The following is a 14330-nucleotide window of genomic DNA, read 5'->3' on the forward strand; positions in this document are numbered from 1 at the left end:
GTCTCAAAAACGAGTAATTGATTAAACGTGGGCGGGGCTTGTGCTGGGGGTGGGGCGTCTCCGTCATGGATATTTTAAGACTCTTATGAAAATGTATGCTGACATGTCTGAGATGTCTATGCAAATATGAACATATGACTACAAAATAATAACTGCTAGATTATGATGCATCAATGTCTTTGAAAAAGAATAAATAACTGTCTCAAATAACCCAGTCAATGATATTGGGTATTGTATTTGAGCTGAAACTGTGAATACACCACCCCGTAGAGCTTTGCTAGAGAATAAATTAATAAACTCAGTCAAACGCATCCTATATGAGATTAATCAGATATATGCCTATTACAATTTACATTTGCCCAAAAGGACGTAAATACGCACGTGATCTAAAAATAATATGACTGTCTCAAATAACCCAGAGTCCATAATGTCGGGCTGTTCGCATTTGAGCTGAAGCTGAAGAGAATGAACAACAGCCTAAATAACGGCAGTGCTTTGCTAGCTGGTTATTAAACTTAACCAAACGCCGTCCTATATGAGATTAATCAGATATAGACAACATATAATCAAGTATTAAACAAGTAATCTTACTACTTGCATTTGTGGAAAAGGACGCGGATGCGCAGATGAACTTGACCGCTCTCTGACTCCCATACTGACCGCGCTCTGACTCCTGATACAAATATATTTTTTAAAGTCAGGGCGATCATCATTTTCATGACCGATTGTCGCCGTCACATTCGAGTACTCGACCACTGTTGCCCATCCCTAATTGTACTAGAGCTTGTTAATCAGAGAGTGGAGTTGTGTGGTGGTAAAGTAAAGCCATGCTAAAGCATCACATGAGGTTGGAGGCAGTGGAATGAATAGCTGGATGTCTTCCATAGACTACCATGTTGAATTACTGCAAACAGCCAAATTGCTTTCATTGGAACTAAGGGGCCAAGCCCAACCCCTGAAAAACCACCCCACACCATAATCCCCCTTCCATCAAACTTTACATTTGGTACAATGCAGTCAGGCAAGTACAGTTCTCCTGGGCAACTTCCAAGCCCAGACTTGTCCATCGGCTTGGCAGACAGAGAAGCGTGATTCGTCACTCCAGAGAACACGTTGACTTATTGCACAGGTTGCAACCTATCACGGTACCACACTTGAATTCACTGAGCTCCTGAGAGTGACCCATTCTTTCACAAATGTTTGTAGAAGCAGTCTGCATGATTATGTGCTTGGTTTAAATATCAAGCACCTTTGGCCATGGAAGTGATTGGAACACCTGAATTAAATTATTTGGAGGGTTGTCCCAATACTTTTGGCAATATAGTACAGACGCACACACACGCACACACACGCACACACTCATGCACACACACACACACACACACACACACACTCACACACTCACACACTCACACAGTAGCATGAATTACATTTCATTTGACACTTTTCTACATTTAGAAAACAGCCATCCATTTGTACATCCATGTTTTTTTGAGGACATTGAGTGAAACTCTGAGACATGCTTGTTTATCAGCTTGTGGTTGACCAAAACAATGTTTACAAGAACTTACTACAGCGCCCAGCAAGACAGTCTTAGCCACTGTCTGGGAGCTAATGAGGACCTTACAGTAGACACTGCTAGTTCTGTTTTCTGCCAGACAGGATAATCCACCGTCTGATCAGGATAATCTGCCTGCTTGACCTGCCATTCAACCTACTTCACCCCCTGCTGACCAAGCAGAGGCACTGTACACACACAGCCTACCTGGGATAATGAACCCACCATGAGTATTTGAAAGTTTTTTGATGTGTGTTTTCTGTTATCCAAGTTTAATGTGCAGAGACATAAATAAGCAATTTGTTTGGTTGATTTCATTAAACAGAGTAAACTCCACTCTCTGGCACTGTCAACATTGCTCGGCTTTTTTGCATGGCCCAGCGAGGTCTGTAATAATTAGAGAGAGTTATCAGTTAGCTTTTCTACTCATCACATGGTCTCTGCTCCCTGTCAAAGCTTTGACAAATCTGTCCTAAAGGCTAATGCAGAGGATTGTTTGAAAAAGGACATTATACCCTGTAGTTTATAGGCAAAGCATATTTTAAGAGCAAATTTAGGCGTTAATGTGGTTTCAAAGCCATAAACACAGACACGGAATCCAGTGACATCAGCAGTGTAAGGTCAGCCGGTGACTCGCAGCTGGATAAACACTCATCTTGGTAGATTTTCTTTCTCCATTTCAGTTCCAATCAGTTCCTTTTCTTTGTAAATATTTTCTTTTCTTTTCATTCATTCAATTTGGCTCTTGTCATCTTTGTTCCTTTCTGCCTTTTCCTGTCAGTCTGTGGCCTTTGTCTTTCTCTGTGGTCTTCCCCCTCTCTTGTTGTATTCTGCCTTTCTTAAAAATTGCCCTCAAGTCTGCTTTTGTTAAAAGCACACCAGACAATGATGGACGTAAACAGATTTGCTAAACTCTTGAGAGGAACTGCTCTAAGCTGCAGCTTTTAAACTTCCTTCCAGGAGCTTGAGGTAAGAACTTAATGTTGCTGGCGATGGATGTGGTCCTCTTTGGACGTCTTCCTCACCTTAATGCAAGCGCACAGGCTGGCTGAGTGCTGCTAATATAAGTTAACCAGTGGGAGAATGGTTTAGGAGCTGTGATTATTGTATCACTTGTTGAGTTATGTCAGAGTGTTAGTTCTGGAAGGTTGACCTGTAAGTCATGTGTCAGAGCAGCACATCTACACTCGTCTAAGGGATGTTCTTTAGGCTGGCTTGGAGTGAGACAAACAGATAAATCCTTATCTTCACCCAGGTGTTATTTTAACCAGCAGGATGAGATCTGAGTCAGATTGTCTAGGAAATTTCACAGCTAAAGTGTTAAGACGTCAGTGTTTTTATTGTGTGGACTGTGGAGTGAGTCTTTCATGTTTGGGTGGACTATTCTTTTAAGAGTTCCTATGGTCATGAAGACCCTTGAAATATTAGGAAATTTGTTTGCTTAAATTCCCCATTTAAATTCATTATAAATATAAATTCATATAAATCCATTAGTCAAAAATATGAGAACCCTTTCTATTGTATGGTGGTAATGACTGTTCCAACTGCGGGATGCCTTAATATTAATAGTTAGCCTAGAAATCTAGATGCACCCTAGCGGCAGCAAAACTAATTTGCAGCGAGTGTTGTCTAGCAACTCTCCATAGATCGTGGGAGCTGGAAAAAAAAACTCTTTTCAGGCCAATCACATTGTGTATAGAGTCGGTGGGCGGGTTTAACATAATGACGGCAGAGTTGCATGCTACTTGTAAACAAAGAATCTGGCGAACAGTGGTCTTTAGAATCGGCTTTGGCCATGACTGTCGAAGACTTGGAGTTAAGCTTTTCTTTGAGAAAAGAACAAAGAACTGCACTGAAATCAATCTTAAGAAGGGAAGATGTTTTCAGAGTTTTGCAGACTGGATACGGTGAAAGTTTAATCTATCAACTAGCTCCGCTTCAGGTTGCTCTGGTGGGTTGTAGCGATATCCAATTGCATGCAGAGGGAATTTTAAAGACAACCGTTTATCCCACCCCTCGGATTGAGCCCTGTCAATGATGTGCTCCTGGACCCAACATCTTGATGTGGGTCTGGCTTGTCAGGCTAATTAATGGTGTGATTCCATTGCTTTTGAAAATCTGATCACATATTAGATGGATTGCCAATTGCTAGTTGGATGTCATTCTAATTCGACAAGCAATTCGTTTTAATGCTGCTAAAAACCTTCCTAGTGGAGAAAAAGTATGAATATAAATTGCAGCAATGCGTAATGGACCATATGTTATGAACAAGATGAGTTATTATCAGTACATGAATCAAACTCGCTCAATGCAGACAGTTTCTGACAGAGAATGTTTTCCATTTTGTCTGCATAATATATGGATTTTTTTTTTAATGTATTGTAACTTTGCAGCATTTTATTATATCCTGCATGTAAGCAGAGACAAAAGCCCCGTTTCCACCACAGGAACTTTACCCAGGAACTAGGAACTTTGGGTGGTACTTCGTGTGTTTAGACCGCAGGAACCAGGGTATAAATGAAGTTCCGGGTAAATATTTCCCCCTCCAAACGGCCCTGCTCGCGAGGTAGTACTTTTTCAAAGTTCAGGAACTTTCGAGGGCGGGACTTGGGTGCTGAACATGCTGATTGGTTGAGCTCAGGCAGCATTTTAGTTCAACCGGCATTTTTAAAAGTCTTTTGCGAGGTTCGTTCTGCGTTCAGTAAATATCAGTCTTGCTCTCTGTCTGGTGGCGCGCGGTCATCTCAGCCATCTCACGTTCAATGTCCGTAATAGCTGATAATAATATACATTGTCATTTTAAATCTAGCTTTACAAGCTTTCTGAATATGCTGCATGCTGCTGAATCTGCATATTAGTGCTCTTTTCTGTCGTTGTTAATTACCTCTTTAGTAAACCTATACATAACCAGCAAAAGCAGCACAGCTTGAATCTCTTCCATACTCGTTATTTTTTTTTTTTCACCATGTAAACGACCTGCACGATTACTTTTAAGTGTGTGTCCTTACATGACGTGACGGCGCGCGCCGCGCTCATGTTGACAAGAGAGGAAAGTGCATTTTTCTGAGGGGTAAACTTTTTATTTCGTAAGTTATGAAGATAATGTTGGAGTAATGACACAGCGTATATTGCCCCAGGCAGTTTTTACTTTAACTGCGCCTGACAGAAGATTTTTTTTTTTCTGCGATGATTATTACACTTTACAACAAATAGTTATAAATAATACTGTATTAGTCCTGGTGGCCGTTAAGAGTTGCTATGGCTACAGTTAACACACTCCAGCTGCTGGAGAAAACAGCGTTGACATTTTTGGTGCGGCAGACAAACTGCATGTGACAAAATGATTGCGATTGAAAGTCATCACATGTAAACACCAGATCGGTTTAGATAACGTCTCATGTAAACAGTTCACTAAATCTTTCAGTCGGTACACTTAAAAATTATTACTGTCCTTCACTGATTTGGAGGAACAGTCGCGCGCAGTCCTACATCACCGGACTAATTTGCCTAATCTTCTCGGAACTTTATCGCGGTCGAAACGCAGACAGCTGCAAGTCTGGGGGGGAGAAAAGTTCCTGTAAAAAAGTTCCTGGTACAAATTGTTCCGGGTAATTTTGGTGGAAACGGGGCTAAATTGTATAGTGATGTAATCATAAATCAATACTGAAATCAGATACTGTAATATTAACATCTCATACATCATCATCTCATGTCTACACTATACTACAGTCTCTCAGAGATCTATGTGCTCTGTGTCTTTATTCCTATTAGAAGGAAGTCGCAGCTTTTTTGCGTAAAGTAAATCTTTTTAATGTTCATTGAAAATCAGCAACCATTGTTGAATATTAATGACTTGTGACACTGGTATTAAACTTAAGATCAAATTTAGCATGAGAAGATATTAACTTTTTTTAATTTCTGTTTATTTTTCCAGATGAAGAATCACGCCTTGTGACCTGTCTACAAGTAGGACGAGACTCTTGCTGTCATTCTACACACTGTTGCTTCTGTTTAAGGGTGTAGCAAAGAACGCCGTAGTGAGGATCACCACACCTCCCACAACCCAGAATACTGAGTATAGCAGTGTGAAATTCCACAACTAAGTCCCAGAGAGCAGTTAACAAGGCCATGAGCCAGCATTTGCTTTTTTTATCTGATGCAAGAGGACAACAAGAAGCCAACGCCCTTGGATGAATATTTATATTTTCTGTTTGAAAAAATTGTGGTAATCTTTTGGATGCAACATTAATGCAGTTCCCCTCGACTTTGGAAAGATGAACTTCAGATTGTTATTAAGCGGAGGGACGATTTAGAGTTTACGCGATATAGATTTCCTCCACCATGTCATGGAAAAGAAACTATTTTGCATCTGGCAGCAGTGGGTTACAGGGCATATTCACCCCAAGAACCATGACATCAATTGCCCCCAGCAAAGGACTCATCAACGAGCCTGGACAGAACAGCTGCTTCCTGAACAGCGCTCTACAGGTAGGACGACATATGTTCATGTTATAAACACACACATCTTACTCGTTATCTTCGTATACTTTCAGAAATCTGATCAGGGACTTGTAGTACAAATAGTTTCTCAGTTGAACACATGACTTTTGACACACACGGTTAGTCTTCTTTATGTGTGTTTTTTTTTTAGGGATGTATCAAGTGACTCAGTTTGGGTCTCTTTTAAGCTTAGCACACTTTAAGGGAACCCCACATGAGTATGCCGAGATGTTTATCAACGGTTCGTGTCTACTTTTGCTTTGTAGGCTGCGAGGATAAATATTTAGTTTACTCTCATTAATTAATGACTTGTGCATCGCATGACCTCAATAGATGCTTGCTCTCATGGGCAGAAATTGTGCTCCCCTCATGATTAGCCATTTGAAGCAACAAGTCAAGCGACTAGATGCATATGGCAGCAGTAAGAACGGTGCGCTGGCTCTTCACTCACAGCTCTCCTCACGCATGAGCGCCATTAGACAGAAACCGCTGTGCCTTTTATCCATTGTGCTGCTCGTTGGAGCCTGCATTAGATTTAGTGATGATTCAAGCACTGTCTGCTCTAGACCCCACAAACAACTGTCAGACGCACACTGTCCTGGCCGGTAATTACCCTGCACAGCAACCTGCCATTACTTACCCTCTATTTTTGGATTACTGTATAATCAGCTATATGGAAATAAAGGGGCTTAGCTGGCTGATAATATGTCTAAAGCTACAAATTAGCGTCAGTTATGACTGGTTTGGGGGGGGTTGGGTGTTTGAGGGAGCGTCATGGCTGGATTTTCAATTGCCATGAAGCTTAACAATATGACAAGACAATGAACTCAACACGGGGGTGAAAACAGTAATTTTTTTCTTCTGCAAATCAAATTGTGGTGTTTTAATAATCTTGCTTTAATACTTTTTGGAGGAATTGTGAATCATTTTTCTTTTTAGAGAACTTGCTGACTTTTAACAGTTAGTTTCTACGGGCCTTTTCTCATGTTCATCTTGAGTACCTATAGAGTGGTATTGCATATTTTATATCTCTGAAGAGTCTTTAGTTTTATTTATAAAAGACGGATGCAATGTACTGATTCTTTCCGAAAACAGCCGAACTCGTGAAGATGTGCCGATTGCCAAAAAAATTCAGACATTTGATCCAATTTCATGTACCGCCTGCGGTTTCGGCTCATGACCAAGAACAAACAAAGGTTATTTGGGAAGCTGAACAAGGTTATCTTTTCCCTCACAACCAGAAACACACTTCTTTAGTGACATTGTTGATTTCGTGTTCTAAAAACAAAAGGACCGCGCTGCCAACGCACTCGCTCATCCGGGAGAAGTGCCCATACAAGCGATTCCGCCCTTTATGATGTCACACAGGACCATAATTGGTAAAAACTTGCCACAACTCTTTCGAATCCTGAAGAAGTGTATTTGGCACAAAAATACTCTAAATTAATTTTTTTGTTGTTGTCATGTTTAGCATGAGTTCAACTATTTAACAGTGTAAACAAGTGCATAAAATAGCATTAGACCCCTCTTTAAAAGGTCTTACAATGTTTTAATTCATTTTTACACAAATGAATGCCTTAACAAGGTCTTAACTTTATGAATTTAAGACTTGAGCAGATCTGAACAGAAATTAAATGTTGCATGCATTGCAAAAAAAAATTTCTTCCTCTGTATTCCAGTACATATATCTAAACACATTTGATATATTTACTTGAGATGCAAATTAAAATTAAGTCTTGAAAAATGTAACAAAATGAAGTGAGTCAACAGCGGCTGGCCGGATTGAGTGGCCAGCGAAGGTCAGTAACACACCAGTCAGACTCACAGTCATTTGACTAGTTTTTTGGCAGGTAAAGCTTGTTAAATGCAGATCATGTGAAAGAAAATATCCATTATAATAAATTACATTAATAAATAAAAATAATTTCTTGCAGTGAGAATGGTAGAGTGTGTGGCTGGCTGGACTGTGGTTCCAGCAGTGGCAGTTATCAAACAGTCAGACATGAATTAAAATAAATTAACAAATTATTAGTATTTTTTTAAATGTTAATTTTTCTTTTTCTTTTTTACAGAAATTTGAAAATTATTGTAACTCTTATTAATTTAATGAGCCTAAATGAGTAAATCTGTATTCATTCAGTAATTGTCTTAACTTGGCTCCTGCCGGACAGCTAAAGATTGAACCCCCACTCCTTGAGTAAGAAAACAAAAAGAGCAGTTGGCGGAAAGATTGCATTCTTCTGTCTTGATATTATTATTAACTAATTTAATATTTAATACAGATGGATGGCGTTTAAAACAAGGACATAGCCTCATGAAGAGAAGAAAAATTCCTCTGTAGTTGGCTTGTCAGTATCGTGGTATTATTTATTTATTTATTTATTTTGATATTTTATATACACACACACACACAGAAAAATATAATATATATATCATATTTTTTGTGTTGAGGTCAAACATACCGCTGTTATTTTCTATAATATAAATAATGTCCTGAACTGCTGGCAAGCAGAAAAAGAAAAGAAAAGAAAAAGTAAATAATTCTTTGCATTTAGCTGTGACATTGTTAGGTCATGTTTGTTCTTGAAATGAACAAGAAATGCTGCACATGGTGTGAAGTGGTCACATTCCGTGAAGGGAAGTCCTCACATGACTGCTCACATTGTTTGAATGTTTGATGAGCTGAAGGAAGTATCTCAGTTTCAGTCAGTCATAGTAATTTTCATTCTGTTTCAGTCTATCTCTCTCTCTTTTTATCAGCTCTGCCTCCTGTCTGCTTTCCGTTCCCTGGATTTGAAGCGTGTAATTGGGTTAGTAATGGGCTGTGGTGTCCGTCTATGCACAGGGCTATCTCTGATCTGTCCAGTTTGGGCACTCATGTAGTTTTGCTTGCTCTTGACTATTGAATTAATCTTTCAAGCGACAACCTATTGCAGTTCATGTATTTCACAATGACAAACTCCACAGTTGATCAGTTTCAGCTTCTTTTAATCTAAAAAGACAATTTCATAAAGGTTTTGTCTAAAGAGTCCTTGATCCTGTTGGCATTTATTTATGATTTTTTTTTTTTTTTAAGTCAAATTGCCTTTAGTTTTTTAACTGTCCCCTTACAGAGGCTTGACATCCCCCTTCAGTGATGATAGTGAGTCAGAACATTGCTTTAATGAGCAGATGTGACCAAGGTTGGCAAGCGAACACCAGTACTTCTTGTAAGGTCCTGCAGGCTTCTCATCAATATGGCCAGTCACATCCCATACAACTATACAACTCTGCTGGATGGTTCGAAAAGCTGGATTTTGTTGTTAGACTTTCTCAGAGGCAAACTCAATGGCATGTCAAAAGCTCCTAGAACTTGAGTGTCAAATCAGTGATGTCAAATCAATAGAAGGGGACACTGTGCCCTGATGTTGACCGCTTGAGACATGGACACACTAGCTAGCCACTGGCTCAGAATGTCCCTGTGTGTCTGCAGAGCTGCGTACACACACTCGGAGATCAGGATGTTTCAGGAACAATTTTTATTGTTAGAAAAGTCCCTTGAATGTATATTGTCTAAGGTTTTTGGTCCTGTTTCTTCTACAGTGCAGTTAGATTTTTTTAAAATTAAACTATACTCAAATGCACCCACTATTTGACCATTTACTGTGTGTGTGTGTGTGTGTGTGTGTGTGTGTGTGTGTGTGTGTGTGTGTGTGTGTGTGTGTGTGTGTGTGTGTGTGTGTGTGTGTGTGTGTGTGTGTGTGTGTGTGTGTGTGTGTGTGTGTGTGTGCAAGTGTGTAAGCTTTATTGTAACTTGAGTACATGACTTGATTGTTTCAAGTGCTTTTAGTATTATTTACTTGTGTTTATTATTAGGGGTTCAAGCACGAAGTGCTGAAACCCTATTGTAATTGTAATTCTAAATGCTCTTGTCGATTGCTATGTTTAGACTTTGAGTTGGAAAAATATTTTAAATTGTTCTCTGATATCTACATAGAGGGTATGTGGCTTATTTAAGGGCAAAAATGGTCCAGATATGGTTTTACAGGTCCATTTATAACCCTAGAAGTTGTCCCTAGAATGAAATGGGCTGTTTTTGCCTTATTTAGAAGGGTAATGAATAATAATGTTGAACTCTTCTCATTTTAGTAGCTCACACAAGGGCAGTTATTAAGCTAGCTAAAATAAACAGCACAAGGGGCTTGTAATTCCTGACAGAACATGCACAGATAAACTGAATGACACTTTAAGCAGAAAAAATCAAATGGGGATTCCTGAAATGCAGCTTATCGCAGCGAAAGAGCTTGCATGCACATGGTTGATAGATTGTGCATGTTTAAGTAAAACACTGAATAGAATACATCTACTTTACATACTTTTTGGAGAGAGTAATTTGTACAGTAATCTAATTACACTATTGAAGATGTAATTAGTAACTAGTAATTAATAACTTTTTAGAGTAACTTACCCAACACTGGTTGGCAACTTTGGATGGAAAACTATTGACAGATGTTATCACTATTACAGAGCGATCAAGACATCTGTGTGAAGGTAAAGTTAGACCGCAGATTAATTTGGGTAACTGATTTGTAGTAAGTGGGACTGACAGCTCTCTCAATAATTCAGCATACAAGCGTGTACATGTGCCGGACAAGCAGCGGGGCCATGGCACACAAAGTCCCAACTCGTGGCAGGCAGGTGGAGTCAGGACAGTCTTCGCAGCCTCCTGGGCATGGCCAGATGGGAGGTGTGTATGATTGTGTGTCTGTGCGTGCATGCAAGCTGCCCAGCAGGAAGCTAGCAGGTCTTTGTTTGTTCCGCTGACATTTCACATCATCCTTCACCTGAAGATGCATACGTTCCTCAAGATGAAAGACTAAAGCTGGGAAACATACTCATCACTTCATCTCACACTCAGAATTTCCTTTGCCTGTTAACCTGCTCCCTGCTTCTTCAAACTCTTGGATAAATCAGATGGGCTTATCAGATCTTTAACACCTAATTGGTAAGGCATAATTGCTTCTCTCGTGTGATTGGATGAGGTTGGATTACGAGGTGTCAAGAATGCTGGATTTAGGAAATCGTTGAAGAAAGATGTCTGTCAGCATCGAATACAGCATGCAATATTCTCCATTTCCAAACCGCCTTCTGTTCTTAAGATGCCTTGCCCTCCTGAGAGAGACATTTAAGAAGGGGTGGAAAGTCAACTGCAGGCGTTGCAGAGCAGCAAGTGCTTTTTGAGCCTGATACATTTTTTATGACTAGAGCTTCTTAGGCATTTTAGAAGGTGTAGTGAAGAGTGTCTGTGTCTGATGCTTGATTCAACCTTTTCTCAGTCTTTTAGAGAGCTTTTGTATCCATGCGGAGGCAGCTTCAAAGATCATGTAATTGCTGTAAATGTAAATGTCTAATTTTACACTTTTCTTTCAGGTTCTCTGGCATCTGGATATCTTTCGGCGAAGTTTCCGGCAGCTCACCACACACAAGTGCATGGAGGATTCATGCATTTTCTGCGCTCTGAAGGTAAAGCACTGAGCCCATCGGGTTTTAACGTTATTCGTGATGCATTTAATTCATGGAGCTGACAGGGATCTTTGATCCATTATCCAGTAGTTTCGCTTTTTATTATGAAGGCTAATGCGTTTCTGCCATCTGTGTATGCCTTAAGATTCAGAACTGTTATGAAATATTAAATCGTGAACCTTATTGTTGAAGCTGAGAGAGAGCCATTATTTGATTCTCATTTTGTTCCAAACCTGTATGCATTTCTTTCTTCTGTGGAACATGATCAGAACTAACAATCTATAAAATGTCTTCTTTTGTGCTCTGCATAAGAAAGTCATACAGGCTTGGAATGACATTAATTAGTAATAATCTTATGTTGATTTTACTGATAAATCTTTAAAGAACAGTACCCAACAACTCAATTACACCACTGCGCATTCAAAAATGAGTAACTTCTTTCATGTTTTGTAAGTAACTCAACGTTATTTAACTTCATTCTCAAGTGAGAAACAAAGACAATAATTGACTTGCATTTAGTTTAATTAATTATATTTTAGTTTACATAATCAAATTTGTTCTGCTTTCAGACATTGCTTTATATCTTAAAGCTGTTTGGCAGACATGTTGATGTACTATTAAAACATTAAGGATATGGTAAAGATCCATTATAAGGAATAGTCATGTGTCAAAAAACTAGCCATCGTGCGTGTTTAACTACAGCTGCGTGGCAAGCAGTGCTGTGCCATTCCGTCTTTCCGTCACATTTCTTTTTTGTCCCAATGTCACTCTCATTTTATATTAAATTCGTGCTAATGTTCAGGAGTGCCATTGGCGCTTTCCATCAAAAGCTCAATAACTCAGCTGGAAATTAGAGAGCTCTCTCCGGAGCCCTGTGCCAGCGCAGTAGGGGGCTGCCTGTCTGCTCTCAGACACAGGACTGGGGCAATATGTCTGTCAGCTCGTCCGCTCTCTTTCATGGGTGAAATACCTCTCCTGTATTCAGCTGTCTGTGACTTTCTGACTTTTTTCAGTATGCTTCACTGTCAGTGCAAGTCCAGTGTATCTCTTGAGTTTGCAGCCTTCAAAGCAAAGATGTTAATACTGTAATGACACTGCTTACTGTAGAGTTTCTTAAGTCAGCACAGAAGTCTTAAAGACAAGCATGTATTGCTTTCTTACAGCACGGGAAATCTTAGGTGTGTTCATTTATACCAGACACTTAATTATGCAGGGTTTAAATGTGGCTTAAGAGGGGAAAAAATATTTGCTTTTAAAGGGCTAGTTCACCCAAAAATGAAAAGTCATTTACTTACCTTCATGTCACTTGTATGATGTTCTTTCTTCTGTAAAACACAAGAAAAACTGTTTTTAAGAATGTCTTGCTGCTCTTTTTCATACGAAGCAAAAAGTTGTGATTATTGGCTCCATTATAAATGTGTTCTGGAGTAATATGAATGCATTTTGAAACAAACCAAAATTTAAAGAGTTAGTTCACCCAAAAATGAAAATTCTGTAATTAATTACATACCCTCAATGGTGTCAATAAAAACCTTTCTGAGCCATCGGATTTCAACACAAATATCTTAATTTGTATTCTGAAGATAAATGGATGTCTTATGGGTGTTGAACGACATGAGGGTAATTAATTAATGACAGAATTTTCATTTTTGGGTGAACTAACCCTTTAAGGTATTATTTGTTTGACTGATTTGAAACATTTTCAAATTGACTTATTTGAATAGAGACTTAGAAATAGTACATAATCTTAAACATGTCTTATCCATTTCCCATAATCATGTTTTAAAAAGTTTGAACATCATCATAAAACTTCTTATCTATCCCCTGTGACGTTGATAATGTTTTCTTTGATTTAACATTAATGGAAAGCGGCTGTTTGGTTTTTTTCAGAGCATCTTTGCGCAGTTCCAGTTCAGCAGTGAGAAGGTGCTTCCCTCTGATGCTCTTCGCTGCGCTCTGGCCAAAACCTTCCAGGATGAGCAGCGATTCCAGCTGGGCATTATGGATGACGCAGCTGAGTGTTTCGTAAGGGCCCTTGACTCTTCACCATCTCTCTTTTACTCCCTCCCACTTTAGAGCATTACTGCTTTTGCTGCTATTCTTCTGCATGGCCTTGTGCTTTTCATCTTTTTTAGTATGCTTTCACATACCACATTGTACTTCACTGAAGAGGTAGATTTTCTTGAAGTGGAAATTGTATGGTCCTAAATATTTCTTGTGTACGTTATCTCAGGTTATGACATGTGTCTTGAGTCCATTAGTAAAAATAGAAGAAAGATGTTTGTTTTCCTCTTGGCCCTGTAACTATATCTCTCAGTCGTTTCCTTTTTTGTAGCTTGCATGTCTGCTTCCATGTCAGTTTTTGGTAGGATGATTGATAGTACAGATAGCTTCAATGTGATCCACTGAAAAGTAAACCTTCAGTTTGATGCTGTAATCTTTTGTAATCATAGAGAGAGACATCTCCTATTTTACAGTGATTAATTTCCTCCTAATGGCTCATTTTAAAGGTCATAGCATCATAACATATAAGATAAAGAATAGCTCCCTGTCTCGGGCCCCTCTCTACTGCTGGTTTAGCAACATTGTACAATGTGCTGACCAGTAAGAAACTGCAAATGTTGTTTTTCCCCCCCTTAACCACTATTGTTGTCTGGCTATTATGCAAGACTGGAGACCCTGGTGAAGGGTAGATGCTTGATGAACTTTCAACATCGCCCATCACTCCCGCCCCCAACCCTATATACTCAGCTATAACCCTCAGCCAAAA

The 14330-nt window shown here is 39.3% G+C and overlaps 1 protein-coding gene across 8 annotated transcripts in view; it reads left to right on the plus strand.

Moving 5' to 3' along the window:
- Nucleotides 1-14330, plus strand: part of usp54a (ubiquitin specific peptidase 54a) — a 60478-nt gene that overhangs the window by 25016 nt on the left and 21132 nt on the right. For all 8 annotated transcript variants that reach the window (XM_067420670.1, XM_067420669.1, XM_067420668.1 and 5 more), the window contains exons 2-4: nt 5493-6046; nt 11468-11560; nt 13451-13585. In XM_067420670.1, coding sequence (XP_067276771.1) covers nt 5900-6046; nt 11468-11560; nt 13451-13585 — 375 coding nt within the window. In that variant the 5' untranslated portion in view covers nt 5493-5899. The remainder of the gene's footprint in view (nt 1-5492; nt 6047-11467; nt 11561-13450; nt 13586-14330) is intronic.

Source organism: Pseudorasbora parva, chromosome 17, assembly GCF_024679245.1.
Source record: "Pseudorasbora parva isolate DD20220531a chromosome 17, ASM2467924v1, whole genome shotgun sequence".
Classification (NCBI taxonomy): domain Eukaryota; kingdom Metazoa; phylum Chordata; class Actinopteri; order Cypriniformes; family Gobionidae; genus Pseudorasbora; species Pseudorasbora parva.